The following is a 25,419-nucleotide window of genomic DNA, read 5'->3' as shown; positions in this document are numbered from 1 at the left end:
CGAAATGTTTTTTCTGCTTGAAGCTATCTATTTTATGAAGTCTTGAGGGGTTTAGTTCCTGCTGAAACAAAACTGCCCCACAACATGATTCTGCCACCACCATGGTCATTATGTTCAAACAGCTCCACTTTTAGTTTCATCAGACCACAGGACATGTCTCCAGAATTTAAGATCTTTGTCTTGATATCTTTTGCAAACTATAGTTTTTTTATGTTATGGCTTCATTCTTGGTGCGTAGCCCGTCAGCCCATGTCAGTGCAGGACTCGTTTCACTGCATGTGGAAAATTGACACTTTCTTACAGTGGTGTGATGGCTGGACATTTGTCCATGTTTACACTTGTGTATAATTGTTTGAACAGATGAACGTGGCACCTTCAAACATCTGGAAATTGCACCCAAGGATGAGCCAGACTCGTGGAGCTCAACGATTCACTCTCTGATTTCCTGGCTGATTTCCTTACTTACCCACGAACAAGGAAACAGAGTGTTTGAGGTGTGACCTGAAATACATCCCCACTAGGTATGCTTTCAACTCACATTTTGTCAGGAGCTTCTAAATACATGATCATCTGGACTTCCATTTTATTTAAAGAGAGTATTTTTTGTATATCAACATGGCACCGAATGAAATATAAAATTACACATCAAATTCTCTTAATATTGTGGCATTTAACAATAATTTCAGTAATCCTGACTGGGGGAGAAAGCGATTTTCAAATCGTATTTACGTGGTTATGATTCAGGCTGGATGTAAAAATATTTATACTATATATATAAAAAGCCGTTTGAAAACAGAGCAAATTTTAACCATTTCACAGAACAAGCTCCTTTGATATGTTTATCGAATGGCACTGACACAAAATGGCCGACAAGTGATAACGGTAGTTCCGCTTTTGGTGGACGTAGTGTCGCGTGCTTGACGTACGTACACTTCCCTTTTCTGATTGGTTGCGTTTGACGTAGCCATTTGGCGCCACATTTCCAGCACTGAAGCAGCTGTCCGTCGTTCGTCTCTTGACACAATACAGAAAATTTGCTTTTCATGTTGTTGTTTTTTCACCTGCACTCCACATTGGCCCACAATTTTGCTTTCTAGAACTCGACGATAGCGTTATTTGCCGCTGTTCAAGATGTTTGTCACGGATATTCGGAAAGAATTTTATGAAGTTGTTGCTAACCAGGTAGGTTACTGAACTGGAACTGGAAAATTAGTTGGTAAAGCTAAAGAGTTAAACGCTTCACCTCACTTTTCAGCTAGCCAATGAGTTCTAACATTTTCCAACTCTTCTCCAGAGAGTTGCGCTCCTGGTGGCGCCAGATATTGATGCTCTTTGTGCCTGTAAGATCCTTCAGGTAAGTTAGCATTGAGTATTTTGTTGTTGTGACTTAAAATTGGGGCAGAAGAACAACAACCAGCCATTTTAGAGCAAATAATACCAATGTTTACACTTTACTGCCACCGCCATACACTTGGTGAAATGGTAAATGGAAGTGATTATCTAGCGTTTGACAATTAATGTCGCTTGTCATGACAATGACTGAAGACAACAAAGCATTAACGAACCATAATATAATGCAGCACAGAATTTGTTATTTTATGTTTACATTTTTCTTACTGCATAAAATGTTCAGCTTTGTATATTAACGCTCACGAGTAGTGATCAATCACGTGTTTCTTGAAAGTGCCAAGACCCCCCCCCCCCCCCCCCCAACTTAAAGCACTCTCAAGTGAGGACTTCAAACTCTCCGAGTTTTTTTATTTAGCGCTGATAGACCACAGAAAACCGGGAGATTCGCTCGCTTTAATTTGATGATTGAAAATATCTTTATTTTTGCGTGTGGGCGCGTTGTACACTAGAGGGCACTCGTGCTCTAACACTTCCATATACAGTACCTATTTTCCAAGTCGGAATTTGAATATTTTCGTGTATTTATTGGCCTAAAAGGGGAATTTAATAGGTTATAGTGTAATGATAACAGTTCACATATATGGCGTTGTGCTGAGAAAAATTTTACCACGCGAGTGCCATATTAAATATTTTACAAGCTATAAAGAGACAGAAAAAAAAAGTCCAAAAACACACACAAAAAATTGTGTGGTTTTAAATTGAGAAGGACATATATTTTTATTCTAGGTTGTTTTTTGTGTGTGTGTTTTTTTTTAAAATGTATTAAAAATACATGGCTAATAAGTATTGTTTTTCCATATGTTTATATCTTTCAAATATACACCTAATGAGTTCATATTTGATTGTAATTGGAAAAAAAAGTTTTTCACACACAAAAAAAGAACTAAAAACGGGTCTACCAGTGAGGTGTCTCTTATATTTTTTTTCAAGGAGTTGGCAAGCTGAACTGCAAGTGCACTACCACCAAAAACACTTTGGTCTTCAAGTATCACACTATCATGACTTCAGATTCAGATATGTATTTGTCATTGACACCAGCTCTCACAAGATGACAACAGATGCAACGAAATTCCGTTCGATGAATGAGCATCGGGCCGCTGCAGACTTTATTCCGCGCCGCCACTTCTATCTTTTCTTCAGAAATTACAGAGCAAGTTACAAGTAGACACACATATATCATACAACATAGCATGGATATGACACGACGCACAGGTCATGTGCAGGACTTTTTTTGTATGAAAAAAGGGAGAACTACCAGTCATGGCTGGCGGAAGGGGGGGGATCAGTGATAGTAAGAAAAAGGCGGTGGCGGACTGGAGGGCGGGAGGTTGTGTGTGAGTGTGTATGTATAAGTGAATCAGTGTTTGTATGTGTCTGTGGACAAATTAAGAGTCTCAGGGCCCTGCGACCGGCCTTGGGAACAGATCAAGGGCAAGATCTCATGTGCGCAGCTCTCTCCAGGAGAAGGGAGGAGTGGGGGTAAGGGTGTTCGGGAAAGGGAAAGGAAAATTATAATCAACTTAAGCCGAATAAGAGTTTAGTATGTCCAAATACGGTTGGTCTTCAGTAAGCCTGTCGCAATATGCAATAATTTCATTTATCGCACGGTAAATAAAAATGAAGGCGATAATTTTTCCGCTGCGATTTATCGCCTTGCGTGCGCGTGCGTGCGGCTGGCGGGCTGTTAAAAGTTCGGCTTCCTTGTTACCAACTACGCAAAATGCATTTTAGTTCTGTTTTTAGTTTAGTGCAGTTTAAGTTTAGTGCAGGTGGAGGGAAAAAAAAAGAAAAGGTGACGCTTACCATTGAAATGAAGATGTGAATGATGGCAAAATATAAGCATGGTGTGTGCATCCATGAACGGGGTCGTAGAATGCCGAGCTCGGCCGGCGGTCCCCCTCCGTTCGCCAGTCTTTATAAGTTAAGGTGACAGTTCTTATTGTGGTAACATCGCCTAAGAAATCGCCAGCTTTGTCTGGTTTCAAATAATTTATTCCATCAACTCGCCGAGTGTCCACTGCTGTTGACGCCAGTATCGAAACAGAAAGTAAAATAGCGCTCTCCTGCTCACCGTCAGCCCTGCGGTGCGTTCAGGTACAGCAAAAAAAGTCTGCCACATTAGAAGCCGATTCGTTACATTATTACAGGTACTGTACTGTATTATTGTTATTATTATTGTAATTCTGATTTTTATTCATATTTTATTTGTTTTGCTCTTTGTAATTGCTATTTGCAATAGTAACAGCAGTATTTATTAAGGATGTAGTGTGGGTTTTTGGGCTGTGGAACGAATTATTTATTCATTCATTCATTTTCCATGCCGCTTTGTTCTCACGAGGGTCGCGGAGTATTCTTATGGGAAAATCCTGCTCGACATACGACCATTTCGACTTACAAACAAGCTCCTGGAACGAATTAACTTCGTATGTAGAGGTACCACTGCATTACACATGGAACGCCATAGCAGAAGCTATGAGGGGAAACGTTTTCATTTGCCTAGATGCTTAAATTATTAAGTGGAATTTTATTTTTCTTACAAACACATTTTATTTCTTCTATGTTTCTGTGCAGTATTAATATTGTGGTCTTTTACTAAAAAGAGGCATAGTCTATTGTTTTTAGTTGTGATTTCCTAAAAAGTATTTTTGAATTTAAGAGTAAACATTTATTGCGTTTAAATGGATGTACATGAGCTATTAATATATACTATATTCTCCCAGTGTTATTGTAATTTTTTTTAAAATTGGGGGGTGCAATAATATCGCATGTCACAATAATTTATGAAATAAATTATCGCACACTAAAATTTGTTATCGCGACAGGCCTAGTCTTCAGTCAAATCCGTGCTCCTCATGGCGTAGGCGAGACCTTCTGTCCCTTAAGTCATTGCCAATAGTTGCGGTCTGCCTCGACAGTTCAGTCACCTGCCCCGACAGTTCCGTCACCTGCCGCAAGGTAGCATCCACTTTTCTCCATCCTTCCTCGGACCGAACCGTGAGTCTACGGAGCTAGTTCTCGATCCGAGCCTCGAGGCAGTCTTCCAATGCCTTGAATCGCACAGTTTGATCCGTGGTCAAGTTGTTGATTTCCTTGAAAGCTGCCGTCTTGGAAACTTTCCGGTATAGAGCAGGGCACCTCCTAAGCCAAGCAGAACGAACCCCACAACCGTCACGCCAGACAGCCAAATAACCTCGATATCTTCCAAAGATAGGACAGTAAGACACGCTGGCTTCCAGTGATCTCATGAATCTCTCACATATCCAGCGGCGAAGGTCCCGTCTGGGCAAGACGGCTCTCCTGGTGCACCATGTCTTGTTGGAAAAAATCTTGTCAATTGCACTGAGAGACCAACTAATCAGATCCATTTTCGTTTCGTTTCGTATAAGAGACCAGCACAGTTGATCCACAGAGGAAATACAAAAAAAGCAGACAGACTAGACTGACGAAGATAACAGCAAGCAGCAGCAGGGAGGAAACACGTCCGCCCCCGTCGAAGACAGGAAGAAGAACATCTTAAAACAGAACATCTTAATACAGTAGCATCATATAGCAGGGGTCAGCAATCCTGGTCCTCGAGTGCCACTATCCAGCTTGTTTTCCATGTCTCCGTCCTTTAACACACCTGAATCAAATGACCAGCTCATCAGCAAGCTCTGCAGGAGCCTAATAACGATCATGATTATTTGAGTCAGGTGCGTTAAAGGAGGGAGCCATAGAAAACAAGCTGGATAGTGGCACTCGAGGACCAGGGTTGCTGACCCCTGTCATATAGTGTCAGTGTCAAAAAAGAGATCAAACAGAATATTTACTGTATACTCTGTCTTCTTTTCCTCAGGCCTTGTTCCACTGCGACCAGATTCAGTATACCCTAGTGCCAGTGACTGGATGGCAGGACCTTGGAACTGCCTTCTTCGAACACAAAAAACAAGTATGAAACTCGTAATGAATAATTTGAAAGCTTCCTGTTTTGAGTTTTAAGAAAATGTTGCTGCAGTTTAGGTATTTTGTCCTAATCAACTGCGGTGCCAACGTTGACCTCCTTGAGATGCTGCAACCAGACGATGACTCCATTTTATTTATTTGTGACACACACCGGCCTGTTGATGTGGTTAATGTCTACAATGACACTCAGGTGATGTATAATTCTCTCTTCGACCCTTTTTTCCGTTAAACTAAATGAAGCAAACACTGACAGACACATTATAGCTCACTCATTCTGTATATACAAAATCATTTTAATCTATTTTGACATTGGCGTTGTAAAACCGTAGATTTGTGTGATCGAGTGCGTGCACTAACGGCACTGGGCTTTTTTCCGTGTCTGCAGTTAGTCGTTCATTAGCCCCCTTCCCAATCGAATTGGATTGGGTGTCTAACACAGTCAATGGCACCAATAAGTTGTCACACAAGGAAATGACCCAAAAATGTCCCAGAACAGACAGGAAGTGACAGAAAATCAACAGGAAGTAAAATGGAAATGCCTCAAACTCAACAGGAAGCAGCCAGGAAATTCCCAAAAAATCAACAGGAAATGATCCAAAATTTTCAGGAAAGTGACCCATAACCGTAAATATCTTAAAATGACAAGCAAGTGGCGCAAAATTAACTCATTGCCTGTCATTGACAATGATAGACGTCCAGTTAACCAGACTAGAAGGACTGGCTGTAAATACTCCTCTTTCGGTGCCATTGACAGCGTTAGACGTCCAATCCATTTTGACTGGGAATTTGTTCATTCACTCCTCCCTGTCAAAATAGGTTGGTCATTGGTAGCCAATAAGTTAATATACTTGGCTAAAAATAATATAGTCCAGCCCACATGAGATCCAATTGCCAGAAAGGATTGTTATTAGCCTTTAATGGAACTTTCACATTAGACCAAGAGGACCAGGGTCCGTTTGGAGTGCAACCTTGGAACAACACTTGCAAATGACATGTTGAAAAGTTTCAGTATTCAAACTGCGACAACCGGACTTTCTGAGTAGCATGACATGGTCGAAAGGCGTGGTCATTGATTTGACAAACAGAAGAGAAAATACCTCCCCCGTGGGAGGGAAAGGAGCGTGGAGCGTCACACGCTCGGCCAGCGGCAGCGTCGACCCCTCCTGACTCTGCCGAGTGAACTGTAGTATGTAAAAAATGTACAGGATAAAAACGAACCACGAAATGGAACTGCATGGAATCCCAAGTCACACTGGCGCAATCGCTTTCACTTTTGTGACTTTTTGAACTGTCAAATTCTCATTACTTCCAGGAGAGTGAGACTCACGAAACGGCCACTCCGAGAGGCTCCGCCTGGCTCGGCCACTGTTATTAGTGCACCCTGCTCATCTTGCATTCACAAGAGGAATAGGGTGCACTTATAGTGGACCAAGACCCACGATTTTTGGGCAGACCAAAGCTTGTTTGTTTGGTCCAAACTAGAGTTCAGATGCGCGTTCACATTTACAAAACGAAGCGGATTATCTGAGAAAAAAACTGGTTAAAAAGGACCAAACAATGCTTTTGTAAAAGCACCCTAAGCAGTGTTAAAACCGTAAGGAAGAAATGATCGATAATTAATATTCTCCTGTTGGGTTGCAGATAAAACTGCTAATAAAACAAGATGATGACTTGGGCGTGCCCCTCTATGATGAAATATTTCGGGATGATGAAGATGAGGAGGAGGAAGAGGGAAACGACTCCGGAAACGAGAGCGATAACGGCTCCGAGCCATCTGGCAAACGGAGGAGATTTGACGAAGTAAGGCGTTTTTTTTGAAAAACAAAATAATAATAATTTCAAAGTAATTTAAAAAAACCTAAAAAAACTGATGTTGCTCTGCAGGGGGAAATTGAGAGGAGAATCGAGAGGCAACGTGAGAAGAGGGAGTGGGAAGCACGGCGGTAAACCGCTATTAAGTCATATTTATACGTTTGCGCCTTACTGCAGGGTGTTTATGTTCAGGTTTTTTTTTTAACCACAGGAAAGAAATCCTATTTGACTACGAGCAGTATGAATACCATGGCACATCTGTGAGTGGACAGAGAGTAAATTAGAAAAGAGGCCGCCTTAAATACTGTATTTTGAATGATCTTTTGTAAATTAGGCAGCCATTATGTTCTTTGAACTTGCCTGGGTGTTGACTAAAGACACTAAAGATATGCTCTGGTAAGTTCTCTATTTCTTCTTATACTCTTTTAAACGGCATCCAAACATCCTTTTTTAAAATTTTTTTAAACAGGTGGGCTGTCATCGGACTAACAGACCAGTGGGTTCATGATAAAATCACAAAGTGAGAAAATATCCTCATTCCACCATTAACATGGTTGCCACTGATTATGATAGACCTCCAATCCTCTTTGACAGTTGAGAGATCATGTTTCATTGCCATTGAAGGTGATATACAGTGATCCCTCGTTTTTCGCGATTAATGGAGAACAGAACTTGCCGTGATAAGTAAAAAACAGCGAAGTAGCGCACCTACCCCTGTGCATGTTCAATGTATTTATTCAGGTTTAGCATTGGAAAGAGATATATATGAGACATGTTTTTTCACTTTTTTGCCCCCAAAGTATTAATTTTTTAAAAATGCTTATGTATGTATATATATATGTTTTTAAGCACTTCAAATGTAATAATTATGATAAGTTTTAAACATGTAACCGTCCAACCGAATTATTTTTAAACAAGAATAATGTACTGTAGTAGGAAAATGCTTGGCTTTATTAAATGCTTAATAGTGAGTCTACTCAAATCCTCTCAAGCTGCTCACTGCTCACACAATGAGTTGCCACAGCAACTGTTTAACAAGTTGAAGGATGATTGACTCAAGCGGCCCTTTGAAGTCCGTGACTCTGGTAAGATCAAACACAAACATCTGTCAACATCGTTAACTTTAATAAGCAACTCCAGTGACGTGCCTGACAAACAAAGAGCAGGGAGAGGGAGGGAGGGAGGAAGCGAGTGTGAAACTATGTGATCGGCCCGGGACACCTCATCTGTATTTCTTTTTTTTTTTTAATTGAAAAAAAATCCGTGATGGACTGAGAGCGCAAAGTTTGAAGCGCAAAGTAGCGAGGGATCACTGTAATGTATTTCCAACCTATTTAACTGGGAGATGTTGGTAGTCAAAATGGATCAGACTTCTATCACGCTCAATAGCTCCAGTGAGTTGATGCATGCGTGTACTGGGTTCCCCTTCCTTAAGTAGAAATTGGCCAACTGTGAAAACGGCACAATTGAAAAGGGAGATGGCAGCAATTTGCTGCCAACCTTCCTACTCAAAATGGCGGTCAGTGGGTTGAGTTAACCAGCATCTGTAGCATCAGTGACATACAAAGCAATGGAAAGTATTTTAACAGAAATCAAGTAGGAATTGTGCTTCTAACTGTAGTCTCAATTCCAGCATGTATTTGTATGAGTTCCACTTTTATACTGAAATAAATTAAGCTCTACGGTCTACAATTTATACTGAAATACTTGCATGTGATAACAATTGGAACAAACATACACAGCAATTAACTGTCATTCTAGGTATTTGCAAGAAAAGAATACAAAAATGCAACACAAGCAAGTTTTAGTAATTACTTCGAAAGACCATAGCAGTAATTTATATAATTATTCATTTTAGGCTATATTACATTTATTCTCTTCGTTCTGTTCGTCAGTATGAAATATGTAACCGACATCGGCACAATGCAGCGGCACGTGTCCAGACATAACCATCGGAACGAAGATGAGGAGAACTCTCTTTCCATCGACTGCATGAGGATCTCCTTTGAGTACGAGTATCCTTCATTTATCTGGAGGCCAGTTTCATACTATTCCACTCTGTCTAAACTGTTATTATCTCTGTAGTATGTATGTTTGTTTTGTTGTAGCCCCGCCTTAACTGGGGATGGAACGATACACTTAAAGCAACACTAGGTAACTTTTCAGTTTTGGTCGATTTTAGCGGTGCAGGTGGACAAAAGCGGTAGTGTTTTGCCTGAAGAAAGACTGCATTTCCAATGAGGAACAGCGCGCAGTGTCGTAAAATGTTTTCCCGGTGGCCTGCAGATGGATTGAACAACATTGATGTTTGCAGCGGCTGTGTGAAGGATGAATAGCAATAAGTTAATGACTCCTGTTTGATTTTGTACCGTATTCCCTGGTGAGTTTCAATGACCTTTGATTTCATCGCGTGCTATTACTTGTCATTGTACTAATGTGGGTGGAAGCCAGTTCTTTAGCTTACACATTACAAGCGAAAATTGATTCTCCTTACCTCATGAGCCCCCACAATGGCTGTTGGCTACTAATGGTAAATTTACTGGCTCAGTAAAGCAAATGACTTAACTTGTTATGGACTATTTTACTCTAAATACGTGGCAATGCATCCTACTGTATATATCGCGAGACATTTTTTTCAAACTTAATGCGTTTTGTGATGCCTTGTATCGTGATATACGCATCGCCAAATGATATTTTGTCCCAAATCTAGCCTTAACGGTCTTCTTCAGCCTACGTCTGACGCTCTACCAGCACTGGTCACTATACGAGAGCATCAGTAATTCATGTTACACGTCCTGCCACTTTAAACTGTGGACTTTAAACGGCCAGAAGAAGCTGCAGGAGTTCCTGGCCGACATGGGGTAAAAGTACACAATGAAATGGCAAATCATGTGAAAAGTATTGATTTGTTGAAGGCTTTTTTTGTTTTGTGTTTTGGTACCAGTCTGCCTCTGAAGCAAGTGCGGCAAAAATTCACCTCAATGGACATGTCCATCAAAGAGAACCTGCGAGAAGTGATCGAGGAGTCTTCCAATAAATTTGGGTGTGAATTTGATTAAATAAAACTGCCCCCCCCCACACTCACACACTAGGGATGGCTTTACTGACATTTTCCTCTCTGATAGATTGAAAGATATACGTATACAGACATTTGGTGTCCACTTTGGCTTCAAGAACCGTTTTCTGGCCAGCGACATGGTGCATGCATCCACAGCTTTACTTGAGAGCACAGAGAAAGATAAGAGTGAGACAGACAACTTCATCAAAGCTCTAGACTCACTTTCAAGGTATGTTCTTTCAGTTCCACTGACAGTGATAGATGTTACGAGTATGTGACATTGTTGGTATGTAAAGCTGCTTCAATGACAGCCAGTGTTATGAGCATTCAAAATACACGTCTGCTTTCATAAACGAACACGATTTATGTTTTAAGACGAGCTCTTCTGTCTCTTTGTGATTTCCTCTGTTACTAATTTACAGATGGTGCTTCCTTTTCTGCATTAAAAAAAACAAAACTGCAATAGACTACACACCTGGGATACTCTCATTTGACCAGAGATTGGTAGTAACTAGGAGTGCAATGGTTTGCAGTTAAAAGCTGAACCGTACGGTTCGACCTGTACGGTTCAATACGCCTTTATGAACCGCACCTTTTTGGTTTTGCAATTAATTTATCCCGAACGCTTGTGGAATGAATTGGTCGAGCTCTGTGTGCGACGTGAAGCACAGCTGTGGAGAAATTCCCGCACCGCCGCAAGTAAATGTCCGATCGCTGTCAAGCACCTGTGTAATAGAAGCCGAGTAACGCCCTCTCTCGCTTACGAGCGTAGTGAAAGTGAAACAAGAAAGAAAACAAAAAGCTATGGAGGGCGGAGGAGTCGAGAGACCGAATTTTGAGGAAGCACTGGCTTCTTTCAAATCTGCGGTGTGGCAACATTTCGGTTTCCCTGTGGACTACAATGCGGTGGGAGAGAAAATCGGAGGGAGAGAAAATATTGAAGGAAAAAAACAACAATTTGCAAGCATTGCTCAACGCTTGTTTCCTATGCTAATGGCAACACTTATAGCATGACTCCGGTACCTCAGCCGGCATCACCCACAGATATCACTTTCTCAGAGCAGGACAACCCCAGAGATGACACCAGTGAAAACACATGACGTGCTTCGTTAATTTATTTGCAACGCTTGACCCGCGTTACATTGTTCCTTTGCGGACATATTTCTCCAACAACGTATTCCCTGACATTTATGAAATGGCACGCAAAGCCATCGAAGATGACTTCGCTAAAGCACATAGTTTCGCCGTGACCACTGATAGTTGAACGTCCCGTGCTAAGGAGTGCTACTACCTAACTGTGACGGTCCACTATAATTCATACCTGTCAAGTTGTACGGTCTCGGCGTAAATTGTACAAGTTTTTTTTTTTTTAAACAATATTTTTATTGATTATACGCATTTTATAGCAACATACAACACTGAACAAAAAATAAACAAAAACAAAACCATCCACAAGTCAAGTAGTTTCACAACTTATTATACCACAGGTAGTTGTACACCCCATTTGTCAATAAAGTCCAATAAAGGTTTCCATATTTGCTCAAAATCATCTGCCTTCCCTCTCACTACATAGGTTAGTTTTTCCAGCATAACAGAGTTTGTCATTTCCTTAATCCAGTGATTTATTGGAGGTGTGTCCATTTTCTTCCAAAATAACGCAACGAGCCTCCTGGCCTGTAGCAGTCCAAAATCAGTCAAAGTCTGTTTTTTTTTTGCAGATCACAGAGTCCCTTGGGTAAATGCCCAGTATAAACAATTTTGCATTATACGGTACGTCAATCCCAACAATATATGACATAATACGTGCCACTTCTGTCCAATATCTTTGCAATTTAGGGCAGTCCCGAACACAATGTAAAAGAGTTCCTCGTCCTTCTATACATTTAATGCAGGTGTCTGGAATATCAGGGGACCAGCTGTTTAACTTTACAGGTGTAATGTATACTCTCATCGACCATTTATATTGCAATAACCTCATTCTTGTGTTAATAGTTTGTTTTTGGGCTTTTAAACATGCCTTGTTCCATTCTTCCTCTGTTATTGCCTCCCCAAGTTCAGATTTCCATGCTTCCAGTCTATCAGTTGCGTTTTCATCATCACTCTTTACCAAAACCGAATAGAATAGGGAAAGTAAGCCCTTCTCATGATGTGAGAGTGTCATATTTTCTAAGATAGACAGTAATTTGTACAAGTTAGCACAGATTTTTAAATGTGTACGCTGTACGTTAAGTTCAAATTCTGTACGTTTTTCTTGCATTACATTTTTTTCCCTCCGTTCGTTAATACGTTGGTTGAATGACGCGAGAAAAGTCAGAGGCAAGGAGAGGGAAGAGTGTTTGTTGTGACGCTGTAGCAAACGCGATGCTAGGCTAGGTGGCTCCAATATTTCCTGACTGTAGCTGACAGCCTACAACCTACGCCTAGATATCTCATGCATATAGAACTAAATGCGAAATGACAGACTCTGTAGCGTTAGGAAACAGCCGCCATTTTAGAGCACTAAACTTCTCAGAAAGGCTCTGTTGTAGTGAACCTTCCTAGTGAACCTAAGTAACTTTTTATCTAAAATACTCCTAAATCGGCAAAATCTTGACTTGAGTCTATCTTTAAATGATGAAACAGTTTCAAGATTTTCACATGTCAAAAGTAGACAGAAGGGAACTAATGTAAAAACGGGAGCAATTATATCAACTTTAACGGTTGATTCAGAACATTAAATGACCTCCAAGCATAGCAAAGGTTACTATGTTTTTTTTTGTTTTGTTTTGTTTTTTTTTTAAACATGAAAGGTATCACCAGTTACTTTGCCAAGTAACTTTTTTACTACTGTGTGTGTATTTCAGTAGTCAGTCACTAAACTAGCCAAAGAGCTAAGAGGCATTTTAACAGTCGAACATGTTTACATTTTAAGTGTTTATTTCATTTTCTTAAAAGCAAATAAAGGCAGTTTAAAAAAAAAATGCAAAAAGCAAACCGAAACGAAACTGTGATCCCAAAACCGAGGTTCAAACCGAACCGTGAGCTAACTGAACCGTTGCACCCCTAGTAGTAACACATTAAATTTAATTTGTTACATTTACTGGAGTAACTTTTTGAGAAAAAGGGAATTCTAAGAGTAGTTTTACCAAGCCATACTTTTAACTTGAGTAAATTTGTGAAGAAGAAAGGCTACTCTTACTCAGCTACATTGGGCTCCACTACAGTTGTTATATTTTCCGTAGTTATTTTAGAGATTATATTTGACTTCATCTTTGCCAGGCGCCGACAGTGGCTCTACCAGTTTCACCAATGAGGTGTCACAATAATAATCACGGCTCCATTGTGCTAATCAGACATAACTATAGTCACATGACCACATGAGCTTGCAGTCGGAAGTCCTATGATCACGCCGGTCTGATCAATCAAGTGGTGTCTTTAAAACACTATAAAAAATACACTATTTAAACTATTTTTTTGCTGTCAACATTACTTGAAAACATGGATTTTAACCTCTTTCCCAGTTTTGTAGACCACGGAAACCCGGAAATATGATTGTTTAAATTTCATGGTAGGAAATATGTTTTTTCCACTAGAGTGCACTGATGGTCTTAATACGAGTGATGTTTCATTTCTGTAGATTTTTCTAGCTGTAATTCGCTGCTTTTTTTTGTATATTTTTTGGGCCTAATATAGTCTTGTAATCAATTGTAGTACAGTATATTAATAAAAGTTCATACAGTTGCAAAAAAATATATATATACTAGAGGTGTGCATCGACACCGCCCTCACGATTCGATTCGATTACGATTCGGCAATGCATTGCGATGCATTAAAGCCTGGGATGCATTAAAATTCTAAAGCAAAGCATATTTTTCGTGAATCATGAGCCAACACAAGCGGACAGACATTAAACAACTTTTTATTGGCTCTTGTGTCACTCCTGGTTGAAGTCAAATGAAAATAGTATACTTTCATATATATCTTAAAAAAAAAAAAAATCAGATCACAGCATTTAATTAGTGCTTTGAATGAGACCAGGGCTTTCTCTTTTTTTTTTTTTTTTTTTTTTTACACACAGTAGCAGCCTTTCACACAGTGCAGCATCTGAACTCCTGTGCAAAATCAGTAATAACAGTCACTGTATTTTAGTCACAACGACCCATCAATAAAAATATTCAAGTAAATATTAAAGAAAACGACAAAGAAAATATTGTAGTGCAGCAGCATCTTTATCGCAATATCAATCCAGGGATCAGTTCAGTTGCAAACAAAACATCAACTAAATTGCAATGTAGAACAAAAGTAAAATGTAGGCCTAACCTATCTTATATCTATAATATTTCTCGCTCCCTCTTTCTCTGTTTCAGCCATTGTTATGTTATGTCCTATCTCTCTGCTCTCTCGATTACAACTGCGCTTGTCTGTGACGTTACTCCGGTAAGGAAGCGGATTTGGGCTCCTCGTCCCACCTGCGTAGAGGTTAGATCTTGTGCCCGAACCCGACCCGACCCGAAATGTTAAGCATTCACGTTTCGGTGGGTCGGGTCGGGCTGCTGCGCCGGACTAATAAATTATTAAAAAAGAAAAAAAAAAATGCGCAGAGGGCTGTGGCGCAGCCCTCTTTTTCTTCTTCTCCTCCCGTTATTTCGTTGTGTGAATGCTTTTATAATTCTCATAAAAATATGTAGACTATTTAAATATTGAGTAAACTTGCGTTTTTTTCCTGCCAACTGAGAATTCGTTAAGAAAGACACTTTTATTTACGCACACAAAGGCAAATGTGATCCTTTTGAATCTTCTTCTCTGTGTGTCTGTAAAACCGTGTTTTTTGTTTTTTTTTTAATCAAACTTTCCCAGCGTTATTTCGTTGTGTAAATGCTTCTATAAATTTCACAAAAATATGTAGACTATTTAAATATTGAGTAAACTTGCGTTTTTTTTCCTGCCAACTGAGAATTCGTTACGAAAGACTTTTATTTATGCACACAAAGGCAAATGTGATCCTTTCGACTCTTCTCTGTGTGTCTGTAAAACCGTGTTTTTTTAAAAAATATTAAACTTTCCCAGCGTTATTTTGTTGAGTAAATGCTTTTATAAATCTCTTAGAAATATGTAGACTATTTAAATATTGAGTAAACTTGCGTTTTTTGTCTGCCAACTGAGAATTTGTTAGGAAAGACACTTTTATTTATGCACACAAAGGCAAATGTGATCCTTTCGAATCTTCTCTGTGTGTCTGCAAAACCGTGTTTTTTTTATGTTAAACTTTCCCAGCATTATTTCGTTGTGTAAAGGCTTTTATAACTCTTATAAAAATATGTAGACTATTTAAACAGTAAGAAAACTTGAAGAAATGAAAATAAATTGCTGCTGCTTTTTTTTTTTCTTTTTTTTTCGCATCACTCTGCTCGGGCATGCAAATCTATAGTTAATTGATCTGGCCGGTCGGGCTTCAATACCAACGGGCCGTGTCGGGTTGGGCTGGAATTTTTTTAGGCCCGATCTAACCTCTACGGGCTTGCTTTGAATGTAAAGTAGCTCTCTCTACAGGTAGACATGAGAATAACAATACAAATGGGGAAACCAAATCCATTGCATCACCGGAATTGCGCAGGGAAGATTTTTGAACGTACTTATATATTTTAAAATGCGCTGAATCGATTCAGCGTGTTGCCCGCATCGAATCGAATCGTCCCTGCCCCGCATCGGGATGCATCGCCGCATCGATTATTGTTGACACCCTTAATATATACTATTGTTTGAAAAAAAAAAAAAGTCAGGAATTATAAGCAATCACACAGTATTAAGTATTCTTTTAATCGAATACTTTTTACTTGTACTTGAGTGAATTTATTAGATGACTACATTTACTTTGAGTAATATTATTTGGAAGTTACGCTACTCTTATTTGAGTAGTTTTTGGCAACTCTACCCACTTCTGCCCTCTATTAAAGGAGCAATTTGGAGCGTCTCCACTTGGGCATTGACCTGGCTAAGAAGAAGCTGATAGCTATCCAACAGACCGTCGCCAGCTGCATCTGCACCAACCTTATCTTGTCGCAAGGACCATTCCTCTACTGTTACCTCACGGAGGTAACAGCTCACCATCATGCTTTTAACTAAACACTGTGCTCCATTGAATAATCTGGCTTTTCCCATAGGGCACCCCTGATGTCAAGCTATTTTCTAAACCCATGGCCTTGACACTACTCTGCAAGTACCTTCTTAAAGCATTCATCCAATCAGTGAGTAGCTCATTATTATCCAAAGCAAAGGTGCACTTGAACCACTGAATAGAAATAGTTGAGTTAGAATAAATCTCGAAGTTGGATAAATCCATTCCAGTGTTACTGTATATTGCCTCTTAACCCGAGGATGCATGACCTACCAATACCTTCAATCTCCCATGAGTGGGGTAGAAAATGACTCCATTAGAATCCATGAGTTTTTACAAAACACCCGCCGAAATTTCTTTTAACTTTGGTTAAGGATGATGATTTGTATTATATTTTGATCACCAAAAGAGTGGCATGTTCATTCATCACTTTTTGTTCGCATTTGGTAACAAAGCAATCAGGTATCAAAAATGGCCAAAACCTATTGAGTACTCGTCTTACTGTTTAAAGACGTGGACAGAGAATGAACATGCAGGAGGTCCGAGGACCATAGCAAAGTCCACACACTTGTACACACACAAACATCTTCTATATGGTTACATACTACCAGTGTTGTCAATCAAAGTGTTCAAGTATAACAGCATTTCTTACAGCGTTATTTTTTTTTCAGTAGTGAGTAATCTAATAACTTTTCCCATCTTTGCAACGTCATTACTGTTGCTGAAGATGTGAGGGTGCACGTTACTACAATTTGGTTGAATGAAGTGCGGGTTGTCTGATTTTGTCACACATAAGCTGTCTTCCTGGAAAGAGCAGAGCAGGAGGGGGGAGGAGGGAAGGGGGTTACAAATGCGATGACAATTGGCGAGGTGGGCGGATCATGCCCTGCTTCACTGCACACTCCGGCAAACACAACAAGACGGCGATAATGGCGACAGGCTAGGAATTATTTTTACTTGAATTATTTTCAATATTTAATATTGTTACTTTACAGAATATTTAAGGATAGTGTTCTGCTCATTGTGCAGTAGGCCTAACATCCAGTAAGTTTCAGAGATTCGCAAAGGAAAATGGTCAGTTTACATTTTTGTTTTCTCAACAGACTATAATAAATTTTATCCAAAAGAACACCAAATGTTCTAAAATATTGTAATATAGTGTTCTTATTCTTCCATCAGCTAATATAAACATCTTTGATCTGAAAGATGTTATAGAACACGGGTCATGAAATCCTCTGGGTCCGAAATTAAAAAGATTACAACAATCTCGGGTCCGGAAATATTTTTAATGCTTCTTTTTTTCCACAAAATACAAACATATTTTTACGTGGCCATGCTGATAATTACAACATTCAAAAATGTAAATAAAATATAAAAGGTGCATAAAACTAAAAAAAGTGCTTTAATTGAATCATTAAATAACAACATAAGAGCATGTTCGAGACTTCTTTTTTTTTTTTTTTTTAATTGTGGATGCTGACGGGGGACTTGCTTTATTTTTTGACAGACCTCTTCTTTTTGCTTTCCATCAACTAAGTTTCAGCAACTACACTCATACAATGTTTGGCAATCGGTGCGTCACTGAAAGACTTATTTTGACCCAATATCCACGCTATTCTGAGGGAGAATTCCTTTTCGCGTTGCTGTGCAGTGAATAAATGAACCATGAGCCTTGAGGTGCGATCATATTGAGCCCTTAATTCCGCTATTTTTTGAGAACGGATGGCAGAGTTCTTAGGGAAACTTTGCAAAAAAAAAAAAAAAAAAAGCTGCGTGCTTCGTCTCATAGTGCCTTTTCAAATTGCTGCTTTTTACAAGCGCTACTGTCTCTGAATGAGTCTCAGATGAGGAATAGCGGTCTTGTGCTTCCGCCAGGTAAAATGAACAAAAATTTGTTGGTCCACTCCTCCTTAAACACCATTTTCTGCATCAATCTTGCGTAGTTTTGAGCACGCCATTTGCCGTACCTTTTCGCCTCTTCCTCCAACTTCATTCGGCTCAGTTTTTGGCTGTCACTCCGCGGAGTCTGGAAAGTGAGTGTGAGACGTGCTGTTCTAAAAATAACTTTCAAATGCTTCACTCCCATTGGCTGGCTCACGCGCGTCACCGCTAAGGTTTTTGTTTGTTGCCCGCCTCCACTCTGCAAACCCGCAGAAAAAAAAGATTTTTGTTGTTGCAACGTGTATTAGTCCGGACAGCTTGAGATCCGGTCCAGACGGCTTGGGGGTCCGGAACCGGACAAAGGTCCGCGGTTCCGTGACCTCTGTTATAGGATGTATAATGAAATAAACGTGTAGAACATGAAAATTAACATAAGTTACTTTGCTGTGTAAACTAATTATTTGGTAAACTTTTTTTTTTTTTTTAATTAATGAGTTAACGGAGTTACTAACTGAATTTCATTTTGTGAGAGGTAATTTGTAACTAATTACTATTTTAAAGTAAGATTAACAACACTGCGTACTACCTACTTCTGGCTTTTATTTTTGTCCCCACTCATGCATCTAAGGGTTAATGCTGTGCCATATCATACCATCGCCAATATTACAGATGTATTTTGGGTTGGTAATATGAATTTTGAAATTCGTGGTAGTTAGGCTGTAGAATTATGATGCCAGGCATTGATGCTTCTCTTCTAATATTTACTTGATTTTTACACCGATTGCGAGAGAGATTGGGCTAGAAATGTCACTGGCTGCAGCTTTCTTTGAAATCTTTGCTAAAAACTAAATTCAAGTTTTAAACTGTTAGTTTGTATCCGTTATGTTACATTACACTACTTGGCCAATTGTTTCCATTTCCAGCTCTGTCTGTTATCCATTGCACTAAATTTGCAATATTTATGTTGCAATGTAATTGTGTAAAGCAATGGTTGTTTAAATATTGTGTACAATAAAAATGACACATTTTCCAGCATTTTTATATCTCTATCATCATCATCATCGCAAATTTTCTTGCAATATGAGGAAGTATATGATTTTGAGGCTATATCCCCAATCCCTAATCTCAATTAACTGTATTAGCAATTTATAATTTACAATTTAGAAGTTGCAGGTGATTTGTTAGAATATGCAACTGACTTTTGATGAGAGTTTAGTGTGATTTTTTTTTTTTTTTTTTTTTTTAATAAAGGCATGATTTACCAAATGAATGAATGTTCAAAATTCCATATTACATGACTAGGTATGTTTTTGACTTCATAGCTTCACGGGTTCCATTGTAGAGTATCTTGAAATGACTTGTTTGTCTGCGTTTGTTTTGTCTGCCAGACGAGGAATAAGCGGTGCAGGTTGCTCCCGCTCATCATGGCCGCTCCCAAGGATGTGGACAAAGGGACCGTCCTTGTCGTGGGAATCCCACCCGATGCAGAAACATCTGACAAAAAGAAGTATGTTTGGATTGTATAGAATCAATCTATATATTCCGCGAAACTTGTGATTTCATCGACAGGTTTGCTTAGCCAATCTGTTTTTTCTTGTTTCATCAATCCAACATACTAACCAAAATCGCTTCACTCTTTTTCTTCTCAGTTTCTTTGGCAGAGCATTTGAGAAAGCTGCAGAAAGCACCAGCTCCAGAACACTACATGACCACTTTGACACATCCAGTAAGTGAAATTTATAATTGGTCTCTGCTTGGGATGTCCCTGATCCGATCATGTGACTGGAAATCCGGCCTGATCACATCATTTTTAATAGATTGGGTTTTTAAAATGTATTTATTTTACACTATTTTTAATTGTTAACTTATAGTTTGTAATTCACGGCGATAAACGTCCAATCCATTTTGACGTGGAAGGCTCACAGCAATTGTATGATTGTATGATTGATTTTGACTAACCCATTCAAATTGGATTGGATGTCTGTCAATGGCAGGGAATAAGTTACAAGCAACAAAATAACAATTAGGATGTCCCTTATCCAATCACGTGATTGGAAATTGGGCCCGATAATGTCATTTTTACAAAATCGCAATCGAATGCCAAAGATCTGCTTTTTAAGATTTCGTGATTATTATTTAAGGGATACAATGTCAAACAATCATCAAAATATTCAAGGATATCGGCAATAAAGGATAAAATGTACTGTATGTTGCTTACAATGGAACAGTTTTAGAAGATCGGAATCGGGTGGAAAAATATTTTTTTCCAAAGGGCTACAGGATGGACAGTTATATTGTCAAAAGACACAAAAAAATGTATGTTTTCATTATAAATTAATAAATTGATAAACTGCACACATACATTCTGTCGGTTATAAAAAATACATTTTTTGTTGTATTAAAATCATTAATAGAAATAACATTTAATTTGGAGTCATATACTGTATACAGTATAGTATAGAAAATGGCATTTTTGGGGGAATATTGGAATATTGATATCGAGTTGCTATAACAACAATATAAACCAATCTACTACTGTATATACTACACAACAGAAGCTTGATGGCTATTTATGCCCCTCAGTTTTGCTTCCTATAAGAGTTAGGTTATCTTAAGCCCAGCAATTGCTGTTATGTATGTACCGGTAGCTACTCTGGTTGCTAATTTTAGGGCTGAAGGTAATGCCCATCGATGGCCTCATAGTGTTCCTCTCCAACATCTCCTCTATGCATGCATGGACTTCCTGAGCCCTCTGTTCTCACTGGAACAGAAGTTGCATCAAGCTATTTGTTGCGTTTAAGTTGCATTTGTATTGCATTAAAATATTCGTTGTTTAACACTTCCAATTTGTGTGTGTTAAACTATCTGCAGTTCGGCATGGACATTTAATCAGTTAAATTAAAATGCATTAAATGAGATTTGCTGATACCTATAGAAACCAAGAAAATAATCCAGAGTTACTACGATTAGAGATGTCCCTGATCCAATCAGGTGATCGAAAATCGGGCCTGAGGATGTCATTTTTAGAAGATCGTAATCGGGCAGAAATGATCAGGTTTTTAAGATTTTATGAAATTTTTCGTCATTATTACATTTATAACTGTTCATTTTTGGTGTTTTTTGTTTGTTTGTTTGTTTGTTTAACTTGGAAATACAACTTTGAAGTTGCTCTTCACAGAAGCAGGCTTGTTCTCAGTGGAATCGATGCTTTTTGCCTCTGATTACCTAATAACTATGTGCAGTTTTCTTTTGAGAGACGCATCATTATCTACTGATTGCCACATGAGAGCAGCATTGTCTTCGTATCAAGTACAAAACCAAAACCGTGGCTGTGAATTTCTGTTTTTGAGTCTTGCAAGTTCAAATAAATTGGACCAAAAGGTTACTGTATTTAGCAACTCATTTTTATGGCAGACATTTTTCTTCCTAGTTGTCAATCCTTTGTTGAAGGCCACCATATTAAGAAATTGGCTGCTCTTGAAGGCCATAGACATCGAACTCATTAACACTGGCATGGTTGGCAGTGAATGATCATGTTCCATTTACTTCCTTTGCAGTTATTGAACTGAAGACAGAAGACCGAAGCAAGTTCCTTGATGCACTCATAACTCTTCTGTCCTGAGACATCGCTGCTCTAAATCAATCTAAGTGGGACCGCCAAATGGTATTTGAATAATGCCCATCTTTGGTGAGAGTGATTGTATCCATATGTTTAATTTTATTTGGTTTTAGATCTCAAGGTTTTAGATTTGTTTCTGTCTGTACTGTACAGTATTGTGTAAAGTTGTGCCTGTTTTATTGTTAGTTGATTTATCCATGTCTATTTGTGTCAGACTTTTATTTTAAGCATGTTTAATAAACCACAAGTGTAAAATGTGAAACCTAACTATTTCAGTTAAGATGGTTTCAGCTATTTAAGCACAAACTCATGATCAACCATTTGACTTTTGTACCAATGTAAAATCATTAACCGTTTAATGCTTTTCATCTTCAACCGTGATGTCAAAGAAAGAGTTAGTGAAGTGGAATGAACTTCACCTAAGCTTAATTGAAGGCGTGCATGTATTCACAGTGCACACTTGAGAGAGAATGCAGGTCAGGTGTCTCGGTGATGATTTGCTGTCGGCCCAAAGCACCACTTGAAAGGAGGGTATGGGAGGGAGGGAGGCGCTCGACCGATAATTACTGAATGCTCATCCATATGGTTGAGAGCACAAAAAAGATACAAAATTATGGTACAGTATTTTTAAAAATCAGCTGATGGTATCTCATGATATGAAAGCTTCGGCACCCTAAAAATTCCAAAGCGTTTTTTCATTTCACATTATTCCAATAAGCAGATGAGGTGTGAAAATCATGCTCAAACATTTAACAGATAGTTTAGTTTTCACTGCCAGTCGCGCAGTGCAGTGTACACATCCTTGTGTATAACACAGATAGTTTAGTTTTCACTGCCAGTCGCGCAGTGCAGTGTACACATCCTTGTGTATAACATATCATGGCCCCAGGGGTAATTCTGGGTAATGAAGTTCCAAAACCTAAAACCACAACTACGTTTGACTATAAATGTAAACAAATGAAATATACACTACATAATATATATAAAACAAAGAGGAATATAACTTACAAGTGATCCTTTTTAAAGGTACAAACAGTGAGATGCAATAGCAACCAATAGCTGCCGAAGTTAGCTCGTCTTACAGCACTCCATGTTTGCTATGAGCTCTTATAGTCATGTAATAACGTCTGTAGAATGAGCTAGAACCTAACAAATTACTTAAGCGCCACTAAGGGTTGGGGACAATGCATTACAAATAAAGGCAGGCAATCAGAGGACATGACAGCAAATTTAAAGTGTTTTTTTAGTGGAGCTTAGAACAAATTGGGCATTTGACATGTGAAAAGCAATTCATGGTATGGAAAAATCATGACATGAAAGCCACTCTGTTACATAAAAATTAATATCTTTAGGTACACTGTATGTAACGTAGGGTGAACATTTGATTCAGTGCCATTGACAATTGTAATGATCACTTGCCATGCCTCCCAGTCATCAAGTATCGGATGTCTATCCCCATCAATAGAAATGCATTTATGAAGGTGGTTTGCTTAATTCTATAGCCAATGAGTGCTTGTCTCAAGACATACATAGGTGAAGTGAGTATTTGGGGTTATTTAAAAAAAAAAAAAAAACATAAAAGACCAGGCGTCTCCATGCAACAACATATTTTGGGTTTTGTAGGCGTTACTACACTTGCTTTACTACTGTGGGCTACATGACCGAAAATGTGAAGTCCACATATGTGGAAACCAGGTCTCCCTTACAGTTTGTTTTTCCAGTATTAATCATTGCTGCATATTTAATATTATTTTTTATATAATTTTCTTAACAAATTAATTTAAGTTTAACAAATTAAATATAACATGAATAAAATCATAAATACACTGGTTATGGCTGCCAATAAAAGTTGATGTAGTTTATGTATTTATTTACTCAGCTTGCCATTGACAGTAACATAAGTCCAATTCATTTAGACTGGGAGGGCTGGCTGTGAATGCTCACATTGAATTAAATGAGTGCCACGAAAAGGGTTTAAACTTGGCTGGTCAAAGCCAGTTTACATGTGTAATGACTGTTTAAACAAACTCACTGTAGTGATGTTATCCAGTGAAAAACATGTTTATCTCCAGCTAAATATTTATGTAGAATTAAACATGAACGGATCATTAGTAGCCTCCCCTCTTTGTATCTATTTTTGTCTCTTCCCATTCAAGACAATTTTTTGGATTGGCTTAAATTGAGTATTTTTAGTAACCCCAGTGAGAACAACCACAAAAGGTGAGTTTTTATGACAAAATGCGTAATTATGACTGAAAGAAAAACAAGATATTTACAATAATTCGACATCCTCATGTTTTGCCTCGTCATGTGGTCGTCCAGCCTTAGTCATAATCAATCACTTTGCCTCATCACACTCCCCTTTTCCATACACCTCTGCCTATGAGGGGTCACTGCCCTTTCCGCCACTCTGCATGTGAGGAATGTGGCAAGAAGCACACACACACACCCACACACACTTGGGGGAAATAGACGCTCACAGGGCAGGATCATGTAGTCCTGCGGGCAGACTGTCTTGTTTCTTTTGGTGGGAGGAGAGGTTGCTTACCATGATGGTGTTTATTGCTTATCCCCCTCCACCGTATGGTTTATTTTAGTGCTACTGTGATCACTGGTGGTCTTGGTGGGTGAATATCACTCTAAACTGCATTTTTGTCTCAAAATCACTTAGACATTATACAAATGTAACAGTAATGAAACTGTAGTACCGTATTGTAAGATGATAAGTACAACAGAATGTAGGCTGAATTTTCATCATTTATCATTCATCATTTATTTACATTACATTTACCCATTTTTTTACAATTACACTAGTTCTGTTGTTTATTTTTAAAAATGAAAGCATTTTAGTTTTTTTTTTTCCTGCCTTTTTTGTAAAGTGAACCGTGCCAAGGACTCTAACAAACTGAATCGAACAGAAATGACATTTTAGTAAATTGGTCTTCTCAGTGGGCTTGTAGCGTGGCCTCAACATAAAATTATAAAAATATGTAGTTAATTTGTTTCTTGTTCTTAATATCGTTAATAAAAATAAATGTTAATTTTGGGTCATATATACATGTATAGTATAAAAAGATTGCATTTTTTAAAAATATCGATATCGAGTTGGTATATTAACAATTTAAACTAATTCACACCAGAAGCTTGATTTAATCTACACTGCTGTCAGCTTCATGACAACCTGTCAGCCCCCCTTTGCCCTTGTAACCTCTTGAGCCTGCTCACTGTTGGTGTCATTCTTTAAGGCGAGCTATTGTCTGCTTTGAGTCACAAATCTGTGCTAGCTTCAAAATGAAAGTTACCAATGTAACTACGGTTCTATGAATCCTGTAAAACCGGCATAGGGCTGTCCTGAAAGCACAGAATGATTCCTTTGTGCAGGCAATGTCTGAGTATCCATATAAAAGTCACCGTTGACTCTTGGAACAGGTTTAAGTTCTGGTGTCACTACAGGTTAAGTCCCTACAGAACCTCGCGTGAGCAGAAAGATTTTGATTGACAGAACACTCTAGCGGTCATACGAGATTCATAGAACCGTAGTTTTATTTATAACTTTTATTGTAGTTCATCCCTCCTGACCACAAGAGGGTGATGCTGAATGCT

The 25,419-nt window shown here is 38.7% G+C and overlaps 1 protein-coding gene across 2 annotated transcripts; it reads left to right on the top strand.

The window, feature by feature from the left end:
* The first annotated feature begins 960 nt into the window (after positions 1 to 960).
* Positions 961 to 22,311, top strand: cdc45 (CDC45 cell division cycle 45 homolog (S. cerevisiae)). 2 transcript variants are annotated; one of them, XM_057832927.1, is made up of 18 exons: positions 961 to 1,182; positions 1,295 to 1,354; positions 5,246 to 5,338; positions 5,405 to 5,542; positions 6,994 to 7,152; positions 7,237 to 7,295; positions 7,376 to 7,424; positions 7,499 to 7,560; positions 7,634 to 7,684; positions 9,060 to 9,179; positions 9,894 to 10,025; positions 10,109 to 10,207; positions 10,290 to 10,451; positions 16,156 to 16,294; positions 16,363 to 16,446; positions 19,586 to 19,704; positions 19,847 to 19,923; positions 21,755 to 22,311. In XM_057832927.1, the coding sequence occupies exons 1-18, from the start codon at positions 1,132 to 1,134 to the stop codon at positions 21,817 to 21,819; spliced, it is 1,719 nt and encodes a 572-aa protein (XP_057688910.1). In that variant the 5' UTR covers positions 961 to 1,131; the 3' UTR covers positions 21,820 to 22,311. The 2 variants fall into 2 exon arrangements, with proteins under 2 accessions (XP_057688910.1, XP_057688911.1); XM_057832928.1 differs by lacking the exons at positions 961 to 1,182; positions 1,295 to 1,354 and having other exon boundaries at positions 5,122 to 5,338; positions 5,410 to 5,542; positions 21,755 to 22,310.
* The last annotated feature ends 3,108 nt before the right edge of the window (positions 22,312 to 25,419 follow it).

Source organism: Corythoichthys intestinalis, chromosome 3 (assembly GCF_030265065.1).
Source record: "Corythoichthys intestinalis isolate RoL2023-P3 chromosome 3, ASM3026506v1, whole genome shotgun sequence".
NCBI lineage: Eukaryota > Metazoa > Chordata > Actinopteri > Syngnathiformes > Syngnathidae > Corythoichthys > Corythoichthys intestinalis.
Note: the sequence above shows the minus strand (reverse complement) of the source record. Positions and strands in the feature narration are given on the sequence as shown.

Bases quoted from the DNA above. Each gene is read 5' to 3' on its own strand.
- cdc45 (XM_057832927.1), top strand. From the start codon at position 1,132: ATGTTTGTCACGGATATTCGGAAAGAATTTTATGAAGTTGTTGCTAAC. The intron at 9,180-9,893 runs GTATCCTTCATT...GGTCTTCTTCAG, and splicing joins AGGATCTCCTTTGAGTACGA to CCTACGTCTGACGCTCTACC. The intron at 10,026-10,108 runs GTAAAAGTACAC...TTTTGGTACCAG, and splicing joins GAGTTCCTGGCCGACATGGG to TCTGCCTCTGAAGCAAGTGC.